Below are 25,120 nucleotides of genomic sequence, written 5' to 3'. Positions count from 1 at the left end.
CAGAGAGGCTCGTCTCACCTCTCTCCTCTTGGCCTCGTTCTTGCGGTACTTGGTGAACCTGTGACACAGGATGTTGGCGCAGCAGCAGGCCACGTGCACCAGGGGGCCCTCCTTCCCCAAGCTGAGCCCCGAGGAGACGGCCAGCACCAGCGTGATGGTCTTAATGATGAGCGTCCACTTCCCCAGGTAGCCCGCGGATGATGAAGCCGCTCAGGATGGTTTTAATCTGACAGAGACAAGAGAGAGAGGGAGGGGAGAGGGGCAAAGATTGTTTGGATTAGTGTGTGTTGAGACGATGAGGACGCATTTGTGATAATGTGTTTATGTCAGCGAGGGAGCCGCCCATGTGTGAGCGTGTAGCCGAGAGAATAGGCGAGTGTAAACATTTGTACAAAATGAAGAGTGGAGATGTTCTCCTTCTAAAGAAGCCGTTAATCTGGAGTGCGTGGGCTGGTTGATAGCGTCTGACCCCTCTCAGCGGCGAGACCGGATCCGACTTCTAAGACAGTTAGAGAGTTTATGTACTCAAGGAGGAGCTGTGTCTCTGTAAATATGAATCAGTGTCTGCTGCGTTGGCTTTTTTTTTTTTTTGCACTCGTCTTTTCATCGTGTAAACAAATGTTGAGCGTTTTACTTCCTCAGACACAGAATGTCAGGAGAATGTCAGTGGGGATACTGTAGATCCTGTGTTAATGATGTCCATGAATAAAACAGGTTGGAGTATTACATATAAAAAAGAAAGCAGGGCTTTTTACCTCTGGTATTCCTGAGCCGCATGCGTAAGGAGCGAAGGCCCTGACCAGCGTGACGGCCAGGAAGGAGAAGAGCAGAGCAAAGAAAGCAGGGCTTTTTACCTCTGGTATTCCTGAGCCGCATGCGTAAGGAGCGAAGGCCCTGACCAGCGTGACGGCCAGGAAGGAGAAGAGCAGAGCCCAGAAGATGTACATCAGGTAGTTCATGATGTAGGCAAACGCACCCTGCAGGAACACACACACACACACACACACACAGACAAACACACACAGACACACACACACACACACACACACACACACACACACACACACACACACACACACACACACACACACACACACACAGGTTGATCATCCATGTGGCCTCCTGGCTCTGCTGTGTTATGACATCTTACAACCACTAGATGGAGCTAAACCATCAGGCTTCAGCTGACAGTGCTGAGTCATGTCATGAATGTTCTTAATTTTCATGCTTCTTGTGCACATTTGTAGTCAGGAAGTTGACATTTGTAGTCCAGACTTCCCTCTAACAAACAAAGCTTCACTTCCTCTATGTAAGACATATTCTCTGTGTGGGTTTAAGTGCTTTTGAAGCGCTGCAGCAGAGGTGTCTCTTACGTCTGATGTCCCCGTTATGAGCTCGCCCCAGCTCTGCCACTGTGGACAGCGGTCCCTCTCCTGGAACGTGGTCTCGTTGGACGTCCAGCAGCAGTGCTCGTGGTTGAACCAGAAGCCGATGAGGCACACGCCGTCCTTCATGTCCGTCAGCCAGTGGGCGGCGATGTCGATGCCACCGGCCAGAGCGCCTGGTCGAGAAAGAGCGAGAGAGGGAGGAGGGGGGAGAGAGATGAGTTCAGGACGAAGAGAATGTAAACAGACAAAGATAAAAAAATGTTTTAAAAAACATCAGGTCTGTCTGTGTCTCTGATCGTTCTCTTGATGATTTTAAACTCCCACTAGATGTAGATGAGACAAAATGAAGGAGAGCAGTCAGAAAACACAGTTAATATAGATCAGTACCTGACATGAGTCCCACCAGCAGCATGAGCAGCCACCCGGAGAAGGCATCACTGACGCTGTGCAGCAGAGCCACCGTCGACTGCCGGCTCTTATTTGTGATCTGCACAGACACAGAAACAATTCCATTTTAGAAAGTGACAGCAATCACAGAAGATTGTTTCATTTCCTATATCATATAACCATCACGTTAATGTTACTCCATGTCTCTAAACTCCTGCTGAAACACAAATCTTTCTTAAGGACTTTATCCTTCATACTTGAGCTCGACCGATTTATCAGCCAGACGATAATATCGGCCGATATGAGCTTATCAAGTGACTATCAGTATCGGCTCATTTTACAGCAGATATACACCGATATTACTAGATTTAGTCACCTCATTTAAGTTTCATTGTGTTTAACATTAAGTCAGATCTGAGAAAGATATCGGCCGATATATCTGTATCAGACTTGTTTTCCTCCTCAGTATTGGTTTGGGTCACATCGTCCCGTATCTGTCGTACCTCTCTGTGTCTGTCTCTGTCCTTGCTCTTCTCTCGGACCCAGTCGATGGTGTTGAAGTCCTCGTAGGTGCCCAGTCCGGGCAGCGGGTCTTCCAGTGGGTCCACCAGTTTAGAGGGACCCGTACCGTTCATACCTGCTGGTGTGCTGTTGTACTCCTCGTAAACTCCTGGAGGAGAAGGAGAGAGATGAACACCGTCACACACAAAACACAAACCTCATGCTTCAACAAACTGTACTTTTGGCTTTTTTGTTTTCTGCCATTTTGTGTTTTCAGTAATTCAACCGGTTTTGTGAATTGGATTTGACTTGAGCTTTATGTGGGCGGAGGAGGTCACACATCCATAACATCCAGAGCCTGATCGATCAATCAGCCAATTGATATTATCCACCAATATTAGCACATCAAGTGACAACCGATATCAGCTAATTTCATCTCCGATATGCGCCGATATTACTCGATTTATTCACCAGTTAAAAAGCATTTCATTTGAGTTTCATTGTATTAAACTAGCAGTTCTCTTTCACCAGCAGAGGGCACTATATGAGCATTATCAGCATTATCACTCTCCAGAGAGTCAAACATACATGCACAGTTAATCTCCTTTTGAGGAAGCATCTTTTTTTCATTATATATATATATTCCTATTATTGATATCTGTATCAGCCCCAAAAAAATCACATCAGTGGAATCCTATGACAGTGAATGAATAAATAAGACACACATGTGAACTCCCGTAGTGTTTCCCACACATACATTTTATTTGATGTGATCTACTACAGCAGCAGGCCCAGTGTGACACCATTCCTGCTAATGTAAACATACAGTTTATCTGGAACAACTTCTACCCTGACATCTACAATCTGCAAAGTTATCCTTTAGCGTTTATAACAAGACAATATCTCACACAGCCCACATTGTTTATTAAACCTTGAAGTACAAGTGCTTTGTGTCAGTAGCAAAACAAAATATAGATTATACTTAAGTTTGAGCCTGAGGAATGATGTAAACAACGCGGAAAAAGAAAAGTCCAGAGAAAGATCTTGCAATTCTTGCAAATGTTGTGCTGCTGCATGCATTGCAAGTTTGAATGTTTTGCATTCAAGCTGCATGAGTGGTTAAAAAAAAAGTGCAGCGGCAGCATCTTTAAAAGGACTTGTGTGCACATGCAGCACTCACACACAGGCCTTGAGAAAGTGCTGACTCCATTGTGACTGAGCAGAGACAATGGAGGGTAGAGTTCACAAAACAGAGGAGGACAATGTGCAGTGGAAAGCAAAGCTGTGTAAAACTGAAGACTGTTGCCTTCAAAAACACGGGATTATTGAGTGTTTGAAGCAGAGGATACACAATGCTGTGAGAGAGCCGGGGTACGTGGCAGCAGCGTCTCGTCTGAGCTCCAGTCAAGCAACGATAACCAAAAACAGCCACGAACCAATCAGGGGGCAGCTCCAGGCGGAAACAGGAAGTGGAGCTGCTTTTGATTTGTGGAGCCAACGACAGAGCTGATGGTGGAGTAAGTATGGGGGCTGAAACAATCGACTCAGCAGAAATACAAATGTGTTTTCACTTTGAGTGTTAATGGGAGACATGATACAAACGTGGTGCATTCACTGGTAATGGCTCTGACTGTACTTCCTCTCATTTTCCCACCATTCCCTTTTTTTTTTTGTTTAGTGTGGTTCGAGTCATGTTCACAGAAAAGCCTTCACATTTACTCCAGTCTGAGTCGACTACATCTCAGCATCCACAATCAGCAGCTCACCTTCACTGCACGGTGATGTGGGAGGCGTAAAGAAGGCATTTCTTTTGATAACAAAGGGAGTATTCAAACATCTGAGCTGACAGGATGGACTGGTTTTACACCTCACTTAGCTCCAAGAATGTCCTGTGTGAAAGTCTCTCTCTTTCTCTCTCTGTCTCTGAGACACCAACAAAGAAGACAATCTAACTCAGGATCTTTTACAGTTGGAATCAAGCAGAAATTGCATAACTACAGGACATTTCAACACATCCACAGTTATTGTTTTTATTATAAGGAGAGAACAGGGAAGTCTTTCAAATATAAAAAAAATTAAGTAGCACCACTTCCTTAACTACTGAGCAGAAGTGTAAATACTTGAGAATATTACGGAGCATCCAGTGTGACGAAAACATGTTGGTAGTCTTTGAGCTCAGATACACACACACACACACACACACACACACACACACACACAAGGCAGGAGGAGTGAGCTGCTGGGAATGTAACCTGTATGTGTAGCGAGACGAGGCAGGTGTGAGCAACAAGTCTGTGGCACACTTTGTCATCATAAGGACGCAAAATGATTTGTTGCACGTTATTTACCTGCCTGCTTTGAATCAAACGGTCTTACGAGTGAAATGCATGCTGGGATTCAGTGAAGGGGTCTGATACAGGAAAGGGAACGTGTAAAGAATTAATGAACTAACATGTCTGACCACATGACCATCCATCATAGTTTGACTGAAATCTACGGGGGGGGAAAATTGGTTAATCTTGACTGATACGGGATTTTTGGGACTTGATAATTAAAAGTGATTTATTACGTGAACATTTCAGGCAGTCTGCCCCTGACAGCAGGAGACAACGAGAGGGGGGTCGAGACACGATGCAAAAAGAATGACAGGACAAACAAACCGAGTGCGTCGCTATTAGTAAAAAAATTTTGCCTTTATGTCCCTGCTTCTTGTCCTTTAAGACATCCAGAATATCAACAAAAAAAAGAGCGGGGGAGATCATACAAGCCGACAGAAAACATAATGAAGCAGTTTCATTACAGGGAGAGTGCACAGTCAGTCAGATCACCTGGACAATTACATTTGTATTTTTGTATTATTAGTGTAATAAAGTGTGAAAGCACGATAAGAGAGGAGAGCCTTTTTAGATGACCAACATGTTGGGCATCACCATGATTTTTTAATGCTAGAAGTATTCATTACAGCCCGGCCGATCTAAAAATGGATGAAGATGAAGATAGATTCTCTTTGTGGATTGTGCCCCAATTTGGCTCAGATCTTACTGAGCAACGGTCAACTCAAAGGCTGCAGTCAGTGTTGAGAGCATGGGAGAGGATGCAATTTTAAAAAAAAGGATCCAGACTAAATTTGTTACGCCAACATCTCTGATAAACACATTTCAAAAATCTAGACCTTCAAAATCCACCAACTCCAGAAAGACGTGCAGTATGACCTGTAGTCAAATGTTACCAGCGTTTGTGTGGTTACATTTTGGATGATTTTCAACATGTTTTTATTTATCACTCCGAGAGGGGAAAGTTTCTTTAAGAACTATTTATTTTACATACTGAAGGCAGTGCTATCAAAAAAAAAAACTATTTAGAGTGGATTTAGTCTGTTAAAATGCACCTGAGAGTCTGTGTGTGACTGGACTTTGCACCTTAGTCATGAGAGCAAAAACAGAGTCAGAAAAGCCCAGCGGATACATGTGTTCATTTGTGTATTTTAATTATTAAACAGGTACAAATCTGAAATAAAGAGCTTTAAATTAGCGTCTGATAATCAAAGATGGAGATACAAGAACGATATTATCAATCAACAAAATAAAAAGTAGTGGTAGGACTCCGTGTAGCAGCGTGTCCTCAGCTGAACGGTCAGCCTCTGTGACCCCAAACACACAAGTATGTAGAAGATTGAGCCACACTCACTCAGGTGTATCAAACACACCGTCCTACACGGCTGTACGCTCAAAGAGAATCAGTACAGACGTGCATTAACTCAACAAAAGGTAAAGGTATGAGGCAAAACACAACAAAGACAAACTGCATTCAAAATTTGACTTAAAAGGGATTTAAAGCAAAAACAGGACACACACACACACACACACACAGACACACACAGACACACACACACACACACACACAGACACACAGACACACACACACACACACACACACACCTGCATTAAAAGGTGTTCTAGATAAAGAAAAGAAACATCTTGCTCAAGCTGCATCTGTGTCAGCAAATCAAACAAAACTCAGAAATCAGAGCAAACTCAACTCTCCTACAGTCTCAAACTCACCATTTTCAACCAGAACCTCCTGGTCCAGCTGCTTAGTCCAAAACTCCCAGTCCATGTCTCATGTCTGTCTCCCCTCAAATCATCCCCCCCCAACAGAGTGTCCACAGTGAGAGTGTAAAAAACTCAAACTGGAAATTCTCTTCCCCCCCTCGAGGAAGTGAAGTCAAGTAGAGAAACTCCCTCATTGGTCAGAAATCTCTGCTGACGATTGGCACATGTGTGTGTGTGTGTGTGTGGGAAGCTGGCTGTGATTTGCTGGGATTGTTGTGTTAAAAAGCGTTTGGGAGCAGGCTGTGATTGGCTGAGGGGGTTTAATGCGTAAAAAGTGAGGTCATTGTGTTTGGAAGGTCTTGGCCTTCCAGAATCCGGTGGGGACCCGGACAGTTCTGAGGAAGAGAGGCTCGGTGACACATGCTGTTGTGTAACAGGGTCAGGCTGTGGGTATGTTTGTTTGTTTCATTGAGTCCAGTTCTCAGGATGCAGACCCTTTTGAATGTGATCCATTGAAAGGAGAACATTTCAATATTTTGATCCACAATCAATTGTAAGTTAAATAAGTTTAGAAAATGAGTGACTGAACGACCCCTGAAAGTGTTAAAAGACCCTGAATGATGAACTTTAACATTACGTTACGTTCACTGTTACCCCTCTGTGACCTCAGCAGGAGAGAGTGACTGCACTTCCGCTCAAACAAAAAGCTGTGTTGGACCTCCACGAGATAAACAGCGCAGTATATTTAAAAGGAGATAGGACTACACCACCACATTCCTGTGGTTCATTCCTCTGCTTACAATGAAAATGTAGGGGACGGGACTGAAGCAACAGTTCAATCCGGTTCTGTGCTTCTGTCCTCAGAAAAATGTGTCAGAAACCAAAGTGAGGCCCAGGTGACGTTCCTTAAATGAATGAATTAAAGGAACAATATGTCACTTTTCCATCTTAAAATAGTAGTTTCAAAGTTCCATTTAATGGCACAATAGATTTCAACGGTGAGAAAGGCGTCTGTCTCATGTCCACAGCGTGTTCGGTTTCACCTGTTTTCTGCACTATGTAACTATGGCAACAGGTCGAGGTCATCTTGCGAGAAGTGCGTACGACTTTTCAGTTAAAATAAGAAGGCAGTCAACTCGTCTCTGTTCTGTTTGATACAACGGCTGAGGCTAAGAGGAAGAAGACGGTGAAAGGATGAAGCTAAGAGGAGAGCGAGAGAGAGAGAGAGAGAGAGAGAGAGAGAGAGAGAGAGAGAGAGACTGAGCAGGAAGCAGAGCGAACGCCTCGCAGATGTTAATCAGAAGCGGTTAGCAGTGTCGTCATCGTCGTCTGGGTTGTGTCTTAAGACAGTGCAGCTGCACTCAGAGACCACTGGTTGGCGCCAGGGTCCGAAATTAACTTCTTGACTCACCGGCCAAGGTGGCAGGTAGATGAAAAAATTCACCGGCCAAAATAACAAATTGTGTTTTTGTGTCCCATACACATCTGTTACAGTACAGTTAATTGAGAAGGCATTATGTTCTGTTTAATCAATAACAGATTTAAGTCACAGATTCGATCATGTCATCAGATCAGGAAATTGAGAAATTGTAAAAAAAAAAAAATATATCTGCTGACCTTTATTTTATTTTTTAAATGCAGGCAGTCGTTAAAGGTTTGGACTTGATTCAAGATACATCAAAACTTGAAGGGATCTGGTGTTGAAATACAGACATCGTGGAGTGGCTTCTGACTACAGCAGAAGAAGCCAAGTGACATAAACCTAAACTAAAACAACCCTTCAAGAGTCGGCTTATTGGGTGTGTCCTTGGATGACCCTTGTTCACGATAAGCTGGCAGAAATGTTGTTTTAAGTTCGGTTAAGACGTGCAAGTTGCTAAAGCATTTCCCAGGCTACAAAGTAAAAATCAGGCAACACTTAGAAGAGGTCTGACTCTGAAGGGTGTCTCTTTGAATCCAAACAGCCAAATAAACAAGAATCCAGCCTACAGCTCTAAACGCTACAGCAGAACAATCCTAGCAGGATTCCAAGGTGCAAACTGATACGATGTTAGCACTTCTCAGAAAATGGGTCAGCAACACACAGACTCCCTGAAGCAACTGGAGCTCGTTTTCCAGCTAAGAGACGTCCTGCTGAGCGCAACACTCACTCCGTGTGGGTCCTGAGGGGACAACAACACTATAATCTTCAACTGACTGAATACCAAAACACACACACTTAATTCTTCACAGAAATCGTTGGGAAATCCGAACACACTCACGTTGTCATATGTCCACTGAGCAGCCTGCTAGAACGTCCACGCTTTGTTTTCTTATTGCAGAATGATTTGCACACACCCCCACACACACACATACGCTCTGTCTCCAGCGAGGGTTTGAACCTTGAACTCCTGATGTCTGGTCGTCATGGGAATTGGTGTCTCATGTGACCCCGTGGCGCTTGACGACAACAAACATCTCCGGAACAAGTTAAAGACGTAGACTGTCATTACTTTGTCGATAAATCATACTTGTCGGGTCAGAGGAAATTGAATTTAAAAAAGGGAATGCTTGAGTTTCTGCAGCGAATTACGTCACACTTCACGGAGTTCATCGTGTTCCCTAAACATGAAGACATGATGCAACTGTTCAGCTTCAAAAACAACAGACTCGAGGCTCCGATTTTTATGGAGAATTTCTGCTGGTTTGAAATGAACACCAGATACTTGTGCCTCAATGAAAGGGTAAGTGAAGACACCCCTTGCCTTACTCCAGTCATGCCCCATAACTCTCATACTGATAAAGTTACACAACCTACCCTAAGGTCATTAGTGGCCACCACAACCAAAAGCCGTACATGCAAGCTCCAGGTAGTGACAACGCTGATACTACCTACCCTACCACACGACCCCTCTTGGCCCCCAAAACTCAACCGATGAGCCCGACTGATATGGAATTTTTTGGGCCGAGGCCGATATTGATATTAGGGGGAAGAGGAAAAATCCAATACGATAAATCGGCCGATATCTTTCTTAAATTCATGTTTGTTCAAGACAGTCACTCAACTGGAAAGTAACTGCACATGTACGTGCATCACTTCTTGACAATCTGGAGTGATGATGCTTGTCGTAATCCATATAGCGCCCTCTGCTGGTGAAAGAGAATTGCTAGTGTAATAAAATGATTTTCAATGATTTTTGACTGGTGAATACATTTAGTAATATTGGAGTATATCTGCGATAAAGTTAGCCGATACCGATAGTCACTGGATAAGCTAATATCGGCCGATATTATCGGCTGTTGGATTAATCGGTTGAGCCATACTGCAGCTCTTTATCGTGAAATAGTTGTGATGCTACGTGCTTCAAACTTTGCCCCCAACATCCCACCAGGGGGGATTCCTGTCATTGTGAGTAATATAACCAACAGAAGGTGTCAGACATGTCTTCAGTGTGATATTAAAACAACGAGCAGCGTTCTCAGTGGTTAGGACTATGACTCATTACGGGATGGAGGATCACCTTTTTAAAGGTTAAGTGAAAACGATCAGGACCTGCTACTTTCCTGGTTTGAGTACAGGAGGTTAACTGAGGTGTTTTAAGAGCTGTGTGTTAATGCACTTTAAGAGCACTTAACCTCTGATATGAGTTAAACAGTGAGGGCTGCGGCCTTGCTAGTAACTCTTATCTGTATGAATGTAACGACAGGTTAGTGCAGCAGAGTTAGAATATCTGAGCTCAGCTGATTTCTTCTTTCTTACATGGATGGAGGAGACTTTTACTGCTGCAGAGTCAAAGCTGTGGCATTTTTTACAGCTACTATAAAAATCAGTGCTTTCAAAATACATCCAGGCACAAGCAGCAGGTTTATTATCATATTTTGGCATGCTGGTTTTCCCTTAAACGTCTCTAAATTTGCACCCAACCCTAAGCACAAATTCACTCATCACTTTGTAAATTCCCCCCCCTGTTTGTTTCCTGTTTCACACAGTGGCCACATGTGACCTTGTGGAGTAAACACTGTGGAAAAGGCTCCACACACACACAAGCAGACACGCTGTGACCGAAGTTGTGACTCACGCCTGTCAATCATTTATTACATCCCGTGGTCAGCCTGAGTAAGAGAGTCCACTGTTTACAGCAGCTGAGAGGATGTCAGGTCAATAAAGAGCTGTAAAAAGAACGATTACTGACAATGATCTTCTACATTTGTTTAACATGGCTGATAAAACAACTGATTTGAACTCATTCAGTAAATACCAGGCACTTCTCTGGGTCAATCAAATGCCTCCCCCGGCACTCAAAGCACTTCACCTCCACCTGAGGTGTTCCACGTCTACCTGAGGATGGCAGAGAGAGCTTTCAGCTGAGAAACAAAAACACAGGCAGCAAAGCCAGAAAGCTTGCACGAGTAGCTACATGCTCACATACCCTCAGAGAGTTATTCCTTTTGATGAACACAAAACACTGCCAGTTTTTACAGCATAAGTTAACATGTTTACTGACCGATATAAAAAATGAAAAAAGGGCTGATTAAGTCATGTCTCTATCAGCACACAGTGTACGAGAGAGATTCAAACACCTTGATAAGAATCCCTGGACAGTATTTAGACGAGCAACTCCACCTGTGTCCCATACACTAAAGGTTCATGAGCAGAACTGTTTCATGATTACGTCTGTGGCTTTTAAGGCAACTTGCTTAGCAACATGTTCTAGTCCATGCTAATGAGCATTCAGGGAACCAAACGGGACTTTCGATGAATCCCGAGTGGAAAAGAAAGGGAGGAAGTGAGAGCAGGAAATGAAATGCAAACATCTAGCGGTGATGAGAATTTTGATTAGGACACAAGCTGGACTTTATTCACTGCACAACAACAGCTACCAGCATGTATTTTTTTTACTTGAAAATGACGGACTCTGGACGGTGGAGGGTCAAATGAACCGAGACCCCCAGAGACTGACACAGAGCTGGACTCTCAGAATGAAACTTTTCAACTCAAGTCCTATTGATTGTCCTGTTTCTACTCAAACTGAATCACACACACATTCATAGGGGATATGATTTCCTTTCACAAAACCACCGTGTAATTTTTAAAATACTCGGCTGCCACTTTAAAAAACAAGGCTGCGTCTCTGGACTCCACGATAAAAAGCTGACAGAGTGGAAACACACACACACACACACACACACACACACACACACACACACACACACACACACAGCTTAACTCTAACAGAAGCTTCCTCCATTGAGAGAAGAAATCTCGTCTCCACACTTCCCTCTGGCACTTTCTTATCTTATGTTTGACAATCGGTGATGTCACTGTGACATCATCAGTAACCAGGCAGCTGAAAACCTTTATTTCAGGAAGATCAATATCATCGTCTGATTATACAATTCACCCTCGGGATAAATAAAAGTAATCTACTGATCCATCCATCATTATTATACTGCAGATTATTATTCTCAGGATGGACTGAACTAAAGTATACCAGGAAATCTTCTTCCGAGAGTCTTAAATTTAATTTTTTGCCATCTTTGCATCACAAATATCTTTAATGACTCAACCATTATAAAAAGAGTCGCTCTACTAATTATGAGATTAATTATAGTTGCACTTGTAATTTTATTTAAGTGATAAATTACACACTGAGCATGAATTAATCTTCTTTTCGGCCTGTGTCGGAGGGGGTGGGGGGGGGGGGCAAGCCGTCCGCTTTCAGACTGCGCTAGCTTGAGGTCTGGGTATGTCTTTGTTTACATGAGGGAAGGAAGATAAGAAACGTCAGCCGTCTCTGTTTTGCTGTATGTCTTGATGTGAAACACTTAATCCTGGTTCTTTTTCCACAGTTAACTCAATGGTCCTGCTGTTGATTCAGCGTGTTGTTAATCAACACAGATGACTCAGTGATGAAAATAAAAACCCTGCCAGGAGCTGCGGCTTTGGAGGAAAAACAAACACTTCAAAGTGCTTTTCTCAGGCCAAACATGCAAATTATGCCCTTAACTTCCAAGCTTACTTATTGATTCTCTTCTGGATGTTTCTGTTAGATCTCTACTCTAACTGTGATTGGCTGGCAGCTCTTACAGTGATGTGGTTATTAATGTGAGAGAAGTCCCCTCTCTGGGTATTAAGAGTCATAGGAGGCCATTAGGGAGTTTGTTGTGTGAAAGTGTCAGTGGAGTCAGTGGAGTCAGTGACATCATCGGTTACCGGGTAGAACGGGTACAGATGTCACAGACGACAGGAACTCACCCAGACAGTCCCAGACAGTCCCCGACTGTGTGTGTGTGTGTGTGTGTGTGTGTGTGTGTGTGTGTGTGCTGCCATAACTCACATTAATGTTTGAGTTAGTGCTCTGATGTTTTGTTTCCATGTGAGAGCATGTGCCCAGTGATTATTTAGATGAATGACTACAATTCACCAAAAGCATGTGACACACACTCACACTCACACACACTAAAATTTAGAATAATAACGAACACAATATAACAATTCTCCAGATTAATATCCTTCACTTTTGCTGCAAATCCCGAGTTTAGCATTTCAGCCACATTAAGCATTCGCCACACTGGTTTACAGTAGAGGAAACAACAACAACCTGTGGTCTCCTGTAGCTACGCTGTTGACCACATGGAACCACAAAGCGGAACAAAGGCAGGAAACCAGGTCTGGTTGCACGTCTTTCAATTCAAACAAAACATGTGAGAATATCTGGAACAGGGGTCGTATTCAAACTAGTATCTCCATATTATTGATGATGATGGTAATGACGATGGTTTTTGTTTGATAACGATGACTTATAAGATGGTTTCTATACTGATTAGAGCTCTCAAGAACTGCCCTCAATGTTGTGCTTTGCCTCTGGTCACTTCCTGTCAGCACCTGTGTGTCCAATCAGACTCAAAGCGATCGACCTCAGCCCTTTGCCCCCCCCCCAACATTTCCTGTCTCAGAGAGATGCCAGAGTGACAGCGCCGCCCCCTGCGAGGCGCTCCTGAGCTGGTGGTGGGGAGGGGGGTTTGGTACTTTGCTCAAGGGCACCTCGGTAGTGCTCAGGAGGCGATCTGGCACCTCTCCAGCTACCACACCAACTTCCATATTCGGTCCGCACAGAGACTTGAACCGGCGACCCTCCGGCCACTTCAGCTAAAAGCTTTATTACTATATTTTTTTTTTTAAATCTGATTATTGGTCTGGCAGCTGGAGAGGCGTCAGTTCACTTCCCGAGCACTGCAAAGGGGCCCTCGAGCAAGGCACCAACCCAACACTTCTTGGCTTTCAAACTATCCCAAGAAAAGAAAAGCTTCCTCTGTGATGCTGAAACTAACTGAAGACCCCTCCCCCCTCCCCCCCCCCCCCCCCCCCCCCCCCCCTCTCACCTGAGCTGAGAGGGGGGACGTCATCCGTGTTGGAGAAGTCCAGCGTCCCCCCCGCGATGTCCACCATGTCGTCATCGTCGTCGTCACTGGAGTGATGGAGGGCCTCGAAGCTTCCGGTGCGGTACCCTGCTGCGGTCTCCATCCTTTTAAATCCTGTCAGAAAAGAAAAAGTACGATAATCACACAAAGAGAGAGAGAGAGAGAGAAACTGGTGTTTACCTCTGAGTCTGCCGGCTGAATATTTCCGATACAAGCTCGAAGAAAACTTCAACATTGTGCAGCTAAAGTGCATCTCCGCTCACAGGAAGTTTTCATAAAAACATCGGCTCTGTTTTTGTTTCCTCCAAATGTTTGAGTAGAAACCAGCAGAACAAACTGCAGTCGACGAATTAAAAGATTATTAGCTTAGCTGTTAGCAGCCGCAGTCGTTATATTCCTGTCACCAGCGGCTGTCAAACTAACTCTGCGAAAACGTAACCGTTGACGTAACTTTTGACGTTCTCGAGCGTGGACTCAATTTAATGCGAACGTTTTAATACAAAAGTGCACTTAAAAAAAAAAAAGAAGAAGGAGTATTTAAGGTTGTAGACTGTACCTGTGAGGAGAGAAAGCAGCCGTCCAGCTCTGTGGAGAAGAAGTCTTGTGACTCGGATTTGGCTGCTTATGTCAACAGTAGCCAACGTAAACTTAACACTCCTGCGTCATGCTCCGTTTAAAAAATAAAATAAAATAAAAAAACCGCATTAGTTGCGTTAAACGAGGCCAAAGTAGAGCAATATTGTTGGTAAGACGCCGCAAAAGAATATAAAAAAATGCGATGACTGTCCGCAGCACGGCTCGTTTTTGCCACTTAAAACTACAAATGCTTAAGCGACGGTCAAGCTAGGGGAAGTTAGCTACAACTTCCGGTAAGGGGTAGTCAAAATATCCGTCAAAGATAAAGATAAACTTTATTGATCCCCCATGGGGGAAATGTTTGCATTACAGCAGCTCAAGAGAACAGGAGACAGTAATATAATTATTAAAAAATAAAAATAGAAGTTAAAACATATTTACAAAAGTTAAATAAAAAAATACAATAGTAGAAAATGACACGGTATTTTTTTTAACAGTAGGGTAAATGTGACGATTTCGTTGTCAAAGCTTAGTCAGGAATTCTAATACTATTATTGTAGGTATTTTATACATGCGTTTTTTCCCGCACGACGTCAGGATTCATTGGTTTTATTCTTCAGGCCGCATCGCTCTGTTTCCGGTCAGTACAGCTGCTTTATCCACACAGACCAGGGGGGAAGTAATCGAGTCACGAGTTATCGATGCGTCACAAAGTGGGTCAGTGGAGCAGTTCGACCTCTCGGCGTTCGATTTTATCTCTGGTCTGCTGGTGTTTTGAATTTTGTGACTTCAGCAGCAGTGTTTTCCACTTACCTGACCTTTACTTCAGCTTGAACTATTAAAGAACTACTTTTTTTTCACCTGTATTTAAAAGTTCTTCACAAATTAATTATTATTATTATTATTATTATTATTAATTAATGGATTTTATTGGATCATTGTGTCATGCATAAACAATATGCCCAGCCCAACAAGAGACCAAAGACCAAAAGCAGATGCTTAATAAATGTATTAATGATCTGCAACTATTCTTTGTTCGGCTGTTGTCTCTGTGGATTGGAGTGTTTTGAGTTGGAAAAAAAACCCAGTTCAAAGGCGACACCTTGTGGCCATGTGTTAGAAATACATCAGGACCCTCTATAAGTAGAATTCAAGTACTTAAAATAGTACACATTTCTTATTCTTGTACTTTATTTTAGTTTTTCTAAATTTTGTCAGAGGTAAATTTTACTTTTTACTTAGTTTCTTCTCAGACGTTGTCATGTCCTTCTCCTGAAAACAAAAGTTTGTGTTTTTTTGTCACTTTAATTTGTATTGATGGTTTCAACATCTGTACACGTATAAAGCACACTTTGTGAAAAGACCTGCTGGTGCAACCGCAACCGGCATCATCCTCTCCTGGTTTATGTCCTATGTCTCCTAACTTTCCTTCTTTTCTCCCCTTGTCTTGTTTTTCCTGCACGCCTCACTCATTCATCTTTTTTTTTCTGCGATCTGAAGTAGACACAAACACGTCTCCACCTGGCCTCCCACTGTGTCTTTTCTTTCAGTGGGCCTGTTTCTCTTCACTTTCTTTCTCTCCTTTATATAAACACAATCATTAAAAAGATAACAATTCAATAAAAGTGACCTTACAGTGATACCATCCTTCATTAAATCTGTTCCCTTTGTCATTTTTGATTTTGGTTTTCTTTCACTTTTGAGTTTCAGTTGTCGGTCACTTTGTCCTCTGCACTTTTATACGCCTCCATGTTTGGTCTTATGTCCCTTTCTTTGTCTTTTTCCACTTCTCCTCTGTTCTTCAATCTGGGTCAGGCAGAAGACTGAACTCCCTCGCTTCCCCAAAAAAACACGGATTCCTCACTTTTACCACAGCTGTTTTCTTTATTATTTCCTCAGACCAGAAACCCCCTCATTCAGCAGCTTTCTTTCTCTCTATGTGAGAACAAACATGTGGCCTGAAACGCCTCTCAACTTAGTGTTGTTTTTTAAATTAAAGATCACATGTTAGCAAAATACACTTTACCATGTTTCTCTAACACTAATATGTGTCTCTAGTCTGTATGTCCTCTCCGTCTTTTCCCTGCTCCACTTTTCAGAAAATGTGTGCTCAAACAGGCCGTTTGGAGATTTTCCCTTCATGACATCACAAAGGGCAGTAGCCCCTCCCCCAGGTGGGTGACACTCCCACAGCTAGGTGTTTGTTCTGCCCTCTGAGTCTGCCTTCTCACCGTAAACAATAGGACATGGAGCGAGAAAGCACCGAGTACACCCAAGCCCTTCCAGAGAGGGGGCGTGGTCAGACACAGCTCATTTACATATTTAAAGGTACAGACACAGAAACAGCCTGTTCTGAGCAGGGCTGAAATAGAGGGGTTTATAGACATGATTAAATAGTTACCCCACACCATCAATTATTTCAGAGTGGTATATACAACAGAAACACATTTCTTACTTACCAATAATTGTTTAATACTGAGAATAACAATACCACTGTCCTTAAGCGCTTCATATTTGCAGCTCTATGTTTCTGCTACACTTTGGCTAGAATTACAGGTACAGGAATTACAGTACAGGCTTATTTTTTGAAAGATATTTTTGGGCCGTTTAAGCCTTTATTGACACAATTCAAAACAAATCTTTTCCCCACATCTCTCAATCCGCCGACTGAGCAGCCGCTGAACGACTCAATCTCCCCTCCACTCATCATCTGACAACCTCTGTTCGACCTTGGCCATATTTACTTAACCATCCCCCGACACTCAAACAACAGTTTCCCCCTCAGATGAAAAAATATCCTACATCTCTGCACCGGACACATAAAGAGACCGTTCACCCAGGAGGATATAAATCACAACAGGAGACGTAGAGCTTGTTTAAAATACTATTATTATTATTTGTGGTACTTTTTACTCACAGGAGTGTTTTTCACTTACACATCTTGCAATACATTTTACAAAAAAAAATCCGTAATATATCAAAATTACACAGGAAAACAAGAACGGAAGAAATATACTCTCATACTAACCCAACAAGCATCTTTTTTCCTCTTTTTTCCCCCCGGTCAGCTTTAAAAATGGCTGTTATAGTACAAAAATACACGTAATATTTACAATACAGAACAACAAGGACATGTTAAGTTTGGAGTTTTGGGTGTTAAAACAGCAGGAATCATCTGAGAGTGAACTTAGGTAGTGAACGAAAACATGTGTTAAACTGTGACTTTTAATCCAACCAGTTAAACTAATAATGTAAGCCAAAAGTAAATGTGTTTGAATTTTTCAGCAACTTACAAAAGTTTGCCTTTAAACAGTCAAACTATACAAATCTCCCCAACAGAATCCCTCCCATCTCTTGTTGAGCTACTGTTATCTTTTTTAACATTTATTGCCTTAAGTTAAAATACTGAATCTCAGGATAGCTTGTCTTACAAAGATTGGGAACAAGAAGTCATTTTTGGTATGTTTTGGCACTTTCATTAACAAAAAGGTGGACAATTTGGCAAATATATGCAGTTCTTTCTTGCTGAGAGTTAGACGAGAAGATTGATACCACACTTGTACATATGCGTGTTAAATATGAGGCTAAATCCATCAGCCAGTTAGCTTAGCTTAGCATTAGGAATGGAAAAAGAGGAAAACCGCGAACCTGAGTCCATAAACATATGTTAGCCTTCCTGAGCTCTAAAGCTCACTTATATGTATATTTGTTTCAACTGTACAATGCGAAAACAAGACAAATGCATGCTAGCTAAAGACAGCTAGCCTTAACTAGCTAGCCCCTGTCTGTGTCTTTTTACACCTTCGTTTGGCTCTATTTAATGATCTTTAGAGAGTTTCTGGTAGGAAGATATTTTAACATTTTGGACAGGGCCAAGCATCGCTCTGTTAAAATCCTGTAAAGCAAATTTTTATCTGTAAGAAATTGTAAGTGTTAAATAGAACCAAAGCAAGCTAGCCAAAAAGCTAAATTGGCTAGCCTGAACAAGCTGGTTATCACAATGTGTAATTTTTAGATGTAGTTTTGCACCAATTGAAAATTCAAGAAATTGCTTTTAATTAGTTTAAGAAGTGCGAGTAGGGGGACAGAGAGTTCCTTTCCCTTCATTTTCAAAAGCTGTGCTAAGCTAAGCTAACAATCTGCTGGTTCTAGCTTTATACATTACGTACAGACACGAGAGCGTTGTCAATCTTCTCATCCAACTTTTACCATGAAAGCCAATAAATGTTCTTTAGACTTCAGTTTCCAGTAAACACTAACTGACAAAAAATAAAATTCAAGGCTTTAAGAAAACAAATAAAGGGGTTCAAAATGGGAGTAAACTTCGGGAAAAGTTCACCTAATACTTGATCAAGCTAACAACAAAAACAACAATTCTTCTTGGGATTCTTTCTCCATCAAAAATACCCAATAATCTTCTCTCTTGGCAGTCTTCTTGTCCATCCTTACAACCAATTTTTACAATCTTTTCCAGTCACTTCAAACATCAAAAGAACTATTTACACATCTTATACATTATAAACACAAGTGTCCTCTGTACATAACAGTTAATATGTGACAGTATAACGAGTCGGTGGGGTCTCAAACTCCACACAGTGAAACATGTTACATCCACAGACATTACAGTAATAGGAATACAAAGTAATATGGTGACATTATGGTAGATAATACAGTATATGTAATGCTAAATAGAGGTGTCAACCAGCAACGAAGACAAAATGACACATTTAGCTAACTTCCCGATAATGCTGCAGTTTTGTTAATGGAAACAGTTTTTAAGTGTGAAGCACCAGAAAATAAAAGTCTCCTTAGATTCTCTGAACCAGGAGATTTAAATACAAAAAGAAAAAACACACATAAAGCAGCATCTCAGTGACACATTCATCAAGCGAAAATGTCTTTGGCAACGTAGTGTGATACTGATCAGTGTTAGCGTTACAGTACATGTTTCAGGCACTTAATGTGAAGCAGAGGCTATCGACTTTCAACGTCTTTAAACAAGTGTTTGGGGGATATGTTGTCGTTAAAAGCATCTGGTGTATTCTTTATATTTGAAGATTTAACAAGTCCGTGCTTCACTTTCTTCTTCGGTCTTTTTTTTTCTTCTAAGGTTTAGTAGTCCACTTCTTTCCACTTTCTGACCCCTTTGGCCTCAAGCTCCTGTTTTGGTCTTAGTCTTCATCGTGGAGCTTTTCTAGCTGTTGGTTTTTGGTCCTGAAACCTCGGCATCAACATTTTTCTAACTCTTAAAGGAATGGTTTGACAATTTGGAGTGCTAAAGATGAAGCTGTCTTGCCAATGTGATGCCAACTCTTAGTTACCATAGTCTTAAATTTGGCATTGTGGCCATCACCATCTTGTTATCTTTTAAGCAAAAAAAAGTTACCATGTATTTGGAAGAGAGGGTGTTTATGGACAGAAGCGTTGGGGTTAGAAAAATGCTAAAATATCAGCTAATGCTAGCTTGGCTTAGCAACATCCAACTGTAATTTGTTTAGCATGAAACCTGATTTTTACAAAATGTTCTGGCCAAAACATCATGTACAGCCAACTCCATTGCCAATCACAAAGAAAGGCTGAACTAGACAGCTAAGCTACGTACTAGCCAATCACAGCCACGCCCTCAAAAACCCATCTTAATTGTCAGTTTCAATCTAAATGGGACCATCATTTACTAAATTAACTTCTTTGTGTATTAGATCAGTCTTTGTACTTGCCATTGAGACAAAAAAGACTTTGAGAAAAAGCTTACTAAGGTTTAAGTGAAGTGAGAAGATGGGAAATATTCAAATCGCTTCTGCACAATCAGATTTTGGTCGCCCCCTGCTGGCCATTTGAAAAAAATGCAGATTGAAGGCACTTTGGCATTGGCTTCCCTTTTTCCTACTACTTCTTATAAAAAGCCTTAGATGTAGGGTCAGGGAACCTTTAGCCTAGCTTAGCATTAAGACTTCAGGAAGTCAAAATGACATAAACCATATTAAACAGTGAGTCTTAAGAGACAGATGTCAAACTATTCCTTTAAGAATCAATGCTCACCTCTAAATCTCTAACGTGTCGACCTGAATCTGACTACACACCCTGCTTCATCATCTCTTTTGTTTTTTTTATCTTTCTTCAGTAATGTCCGTATCCCATCGACATTCCCATACCGATCCCCAGACCCAGACCCAGACTCTCCCTCAGCCCCCGCAGCTGCTCCTCTCCCAGCCGGATCTTGTCCTCCAGCTGCCTCTGCTCCACCAGCAGGGCCGCCTTCATCTTCACAAAGTGGCTACGAAGGAAAGAAAAAAACACACACAAAAATATATAAAACAAATGATACCCTGCATATTAACACGAGCAAAGACGTCCATAAAACTGAACTCTGTGAACCTTTGATTCACCTTTTAGTAACGGTGGTGATGTTTTGTTTTTTAAAATGTACTCCTTACGCTGATTTCAGGTGATAAAAGTTGTCTTTGTGTCGTACCTGTAGTCTCTGTGCTGCTCGGGGGAGAGGCAGCGGGCGAGCACCCGGCTGACGGCCTGCTCTCTGCGGTCCACGTGGTCCTTCAGGTCCTGAGCCTCGGACAGCTGCCTCATGAGCTGACGCTTCTTCTCCAGCAGGGGGAGCTACAGGGCAGACAGAGGGGAGGATGGCGGACAACAATAAAAGTTTAAGGACTTCATTTTCTCTTTTAAACACCGACTTTAAGAAGTACATACTTGTACATTTAGAGGTACCCTGTTTCCCCACCACCCTCTCTCTCTCTCTCTCTCTCTCTCTCTCTCTCTCTCCTTCCTCTGTTTCCTCCTCACCCTCTCGTGGTGCTCCGTCTCGGGGTCCAGAGTGTCCAGCGTGGTCTCCACCCTCAGCAGCCTCCCGGACAGAGACAGCAGCAGACTCACCACCTTGTCCATGTCGCCGATGAACATGCGGAACTTGTCGACCTCGTTGGGTTTGCACACGGCCACCACCATGCTCTCCACCTGAGGACGCGGACACGACCAGGGACAGATATATTTGGGGTTAAGGGGGGTCACTGAAATCAATGAAAACTAAAAAAAACGTTCTTCCCAGGAGGTGAATGAGTAAGAAGCTGGACGTTTCTCCCACCTCGTCTCCCAGCTGTGCGTTGGCTCTGATGTCCTCCTGCAGCCCCCGCTGAGCTTCTCTCAGCACGCCCAGCTTCTTACGGAGACTCTCCATCAGCTGTTTCTGCAACACAGCCACAGAAATGTTACAAAATATGACAGACAAAGCACAACATCAGGAGACGGATTCCCGCTTTGCCGCGCGCGTTACCTTGTACGTCAGCTCGTCGTCCTCGTCCCTCTCTCTGGTGTCCGTGAAGTCCTTCATCTGTGACAGCAGCTGAGCTTTGGCCGCAGACGTGCTGTAATAAGACGAGCAGCTGGAGCTCGCACCCGACCGCCTGGCGCAGAGGAAGCGTTTGTTTTATTTACACAAGAGGCAGAGCGACTAAACAGACGCAGGGTCGTAAATAGTGTGATCAGAGGAGTACATAAATAAGAAACGCAATCAATTATCTCCACAAAGGGAAAAACCTCGTAACCACACGCACGCACGCACGCACGCACGCACGCACGCACGCACGCACGCACACTCCCCCCCCCTCAGTAATGACCCTCCTCACCTGTCCAGGCTGTCCGTGTTGTGCTCCTGGGTTTGGTAGGCTCCCCTCCAGCTCTCCGTGCCCGACTCGCCCTCGCCGCTCTGGGGGAAGAGCTCCTCCAGACTCAGCCTCTCCCTGACCTCTAGCTCCTCCTCCTCCACAGAGCCGCTCTCCGCCCGCGTCCTGCCCGCCGCCGCCGAGGGCGAGGCCTCGGAGCCCTGCAAGGTGTCGATGTCCGTCTCCAGGACGGTGACGGGCAGAGCGAAGCACGGGAGCTCGCTGGTGATCGGCTCGTCCCCCGCCGGAAGTCCCTCCTCGTCCTCCTGGAAGTCGTCGATGTCCGTCTCCATGGGGATGTCGAGCTCCGCGTCCAGGCTGTGCGCGGGGCTCGGGCTGAGGGTCGTCTCCGATTCGGTTCCTGGTTCAGAGATCTTCTGGTGGTCTGCACCCATACGGAGCTGCTGCTGCTGCTGCATGTAGTCGATGGAGAAGTACGACTCAGGACGTAAAGTGGCACCGACTTCTCTGTTTTCTAAAACAGGAGGAAGCGACGAGTCACTGCGGACTCTGGGAGACGGCGTCCTCTCCCACTCGGCTCCTGGCCTCGTGTTGGGCTGGTGTGTGTGAGGTTTTAATTTGTCCTGATCTGGGCTGTGGCTGTCGTTTACCTCAGACACGCTGCAGAAACACAAAGGAGATAAAACATCACATCATAAAGATAAAAGATACACTACAAGACAAACAATGTGCAGACCACAGGGTCATTTTAGAAAACATTTTAAACACATTTTCAGCCAATTTCTGAAGATCTTTTGCACCCATGACTTATCTTACTACCCGATTTCATGCATTAGCTTTACAGACTTCCATTGCATTATTAAACACTGGGGCTGTCAATGTTTACATGTTAATACTGGGGTTTTTTTTTAAGTCACTATCGTATTCATGATCTTATTTGCTAAACATGCAAAGGGACTTGTGTTGGTAGTGTGAAGGAGTGACTGTATCAACAAACAGGAATTCTTTTTGTACATTTTGTAGTAATTGCTGCTTTAAATCTCGAGCTCACCTTCTCCCGCTCTCTTCTGCCGGTGTAGGAGGTGGAGGCGGAGTCAGTAAAATCTCCACCCCCTCCTGCTGCTCGTCGTATGAGCTCCTCTCTCTTTGAGGCGGGGCCACCGGTCTAAACGCCCGCCTGGAGAACGTGGGACTGGGCAGAGCCATAGCAAAGGGCTGCTCCTGATATTCCACCTGATTCTGATTGGACGGAGCGACGAGGGAGACAGTGTGTTCCGGGGTTCGTGTTTGGCTCTGACTGGACGAGGCGTGGGAATACGTTTGCTGCTGGGTTTGGTTGCACTTGCAGCGCGGGCAGCTCTCTGAAGCTTCCTGTCTCTCTGGAGGAAGACTGTAGGAGCGCTGTCGGGATGTTTCTGACGGAGGGACGAAGGCGGGAGACGCGGAGTGTGGAGCAGCAGAAGAAGAAGAGGAGAAGAGGGCGTGGTGAGACGCACGTCTGCGGTGGAACTGCTCCCACTTTGGGGGCGGCGGTCTTGGGGGAGGTGGCGTTTTCTTTCTCTTCGGCCAGGCGGTGTTGGCGGCTTCTACTCCTCTGACCCCGCCGGCTCCTTCCTCTACCTCGCTCAGAGTCTCGCTGGCCGCCACAGAAATGGACGGAGACCACCGGTGGCTGCTGTCGAAGCGGAGGTCATTTTCAGACATGGCGCGCCCTCGCAGAGAGAGAGGAGCTGGAGGGGGAGGGAAAGCGTATCCATTCTGCTCATCGTTGCCTCCGTCCACTTGTCTGGAGCTCCAACGACCCGGGTGCGGGGGCTGATGATTATAATGATGAACGCTCTCTGGAGGCCTCGATTCCCGTCTCCAGCTTGAATAGTCCCTGAGAAGAAACGATACATCTCTGTGAACAAAAACTAGCACCAATGTAGGCTGGTTTAGTCAGCAATCGTTAAAACATCAGCTAATTGTTTGCTAACCATTTTGTTTAGCTAACTGTGTAAACAGTGTGTGACCATTTCCAGTATTTCTTTTAGCTAACCATTTCAATATTTCTTCTTTTTAGACCTCTGTGCTTGTTTATTTACTGGTTTTCATCCACTCTTAATAAGATAAACAAAACTGTTCTAAATGTTGCCTCAAATAGAGAATTCATGTGGTATCCCGTTACTTAAATAAACTACGTTTCCAGGGGCCTTGGCGGTATAAAGGGACGATGGGCGGAGACATATCCATGAGAGGAATCCACACAGTACTAAACAAAAACATAGAGAAAGTAAAAGTGGATAAATTACACTTCCTATTTTCATTCCAGACTCATTGAACTGTTTCTGTCTCAGGTCAAATATGAGTAGAAGTAGAGTAAACCCCCCCCCCCCCCCCCTCCACATACTAACTTACAGAAATCACCATCCAACCACATATCATTATGGTCACATTTTTAAGCATGGATGATTGCTCCACACACTTAGAGCTCATTACAGTCAAATCACAGCCGGGCATGACTGAGTGGGATTTCCGCCCGTCACTGCACAATGGGCTGACCCCATCTTAAAGTCTGACGAGACACGCGTTTAGACAATCAGACAAAATGGAGAAAGCGTGTCTGCACTGCTGTAAAAAAATGTTGTGAATAGATAAATTAAAAAATTAAATATGAATATAAAGGTTTGCTTTGTTGTTGCTAAGGGAAATGGCTCACCTCTCAGTCAGGCTGTACTTCCTGTTGAGTTTGGCAGTTTCCTGTTGCCGGGCGGGATACATCTGTGGAAGAGATTTACAGCTGGAATGAAGGAAGGCTTCAATTTGGGTGTTGCTCCACACTGCCATATATATATCAAGATTGATGAGGTTAATTGGGGTGGAGGTATGTTTTGCTGAATTTGGGAATTTTTTAAATATCAAAATGGGAAAATGAAATCGTATATTAATTGTTACTAAACTGTGAAAAGATGGTGGTAGCTTTTTTTCGGGACACAAAAGTGATGACTTGGGCACATGTTGGGTTTTTTTTGATGACCATATGTCAAAAACCCAAAGATTTTCATTTATTAAAGAACAACAAGACAAAATCTACCTACTTTTTGAAATTTAAGAGACTGGAACTGGTTGATTTTTGTATTTCCTTATTTAGCTTGTAAATTGACTTCAGTAAAAAGTCTAACAACTTGCTTTGGGCCAT

General features: G+C 43.6%; 2 protein-coding genes across 3 annotated transcripts in view; both read right to left on the bottom strand.

Moving 5' to 3' along the window:
* Positions 1 to 14,172, bottom strand: part of LOC110004103 (H(+)/Cl(-) exchange transporter 5) — a 28,928-nt gene extending 14,756 nt beyond the window's left edge. Inside the window, 8 exon segments of the mRNA XM_065950907.1 lie at positions 19 to 192; positions 194 to 226; positions 855 to 977; positions 1,374 to 1,561; positions 1,776 to 1,875; positions 2,279 to 2,445; positions 13,691 to 13,843; positions 13,910 to 14,172. Coding sequence (XP_065806979.1) covers positions 19 to 192; positions 194 to 226; positions 855 to 977; positions 1,374 to 1,561; positions 1,776 to 1,875; positions 2,279 to 2,445; positions 13,691 to 13,843; positions 13,910 to 13,982 — 1,011 coding nt within the window. The 5' untranslated portion in view covers positions 13,983 to 14,172.
* Positions 14,173 to 17,175: 3,003 nt separating this feature from the next.
* Positions 17,176 to 25,120, bottom strand: part of shroom4 (shroom family member 4) — a 61,523-nt gene continuing 53,578 nt past the window's right edge. For both annotated transcript variants that reach the window (XM_065950790.1, XM_029282662.2), the window contains 8 exons: positions 24,641 to 24,702; positions 22,994 to 23,821; positions 21,946 to 22,602; positions 21,594 to 21,723; positions 21,405 to 21,506; positions 21,107 to 21,277; positions 20,778 to 20,920; positions 17,176 to 20,579 (listed from right to left, as the gene is read on the bottom strand). In XM_065950790.1, the coding sequence (XP_065806862.1) occupies positions 20,423 to 20,579; positions 20,778 to 20,920; positions 21,107 to 21,277; positions 21,405 to 21,506; positions 21,594 to 21,723; positions 21,946 to 22,602; positions 22,994 to 23,821; positions 24,641 to 24,702 (2,250 nt within the window). In that variant the 3' untranslated portion in view covers positions 17,176 to 20,422. The remainder of the gene's footprint in view (positions 20,580 to 20,777; positions 20,921 to 21,106; positions 21,278 to 21,404; positions 21,507 to 21,593; positions 21,724 to 21,945; positions 22,603 to 22,993; positions 23,822 to 24,640; positions 24,703 to 25,120) is intronic.

Source organism: Labrus bergylta, chromosome 22 (assembly GCF_963930695.1).
Source record: "Labrus bergylta chromosome 22, fLabBer1.1, whole genome shotgun sequence".
Lineage (NCBI taxonomy): Eukaryota > Metazoa > Chordata > Actinopteri > Labriformes > Labridae > Labrus > Labrus bergylta.
This window is presented reverse-complemented; position numbering and strand designations above follow the sequence as displayed.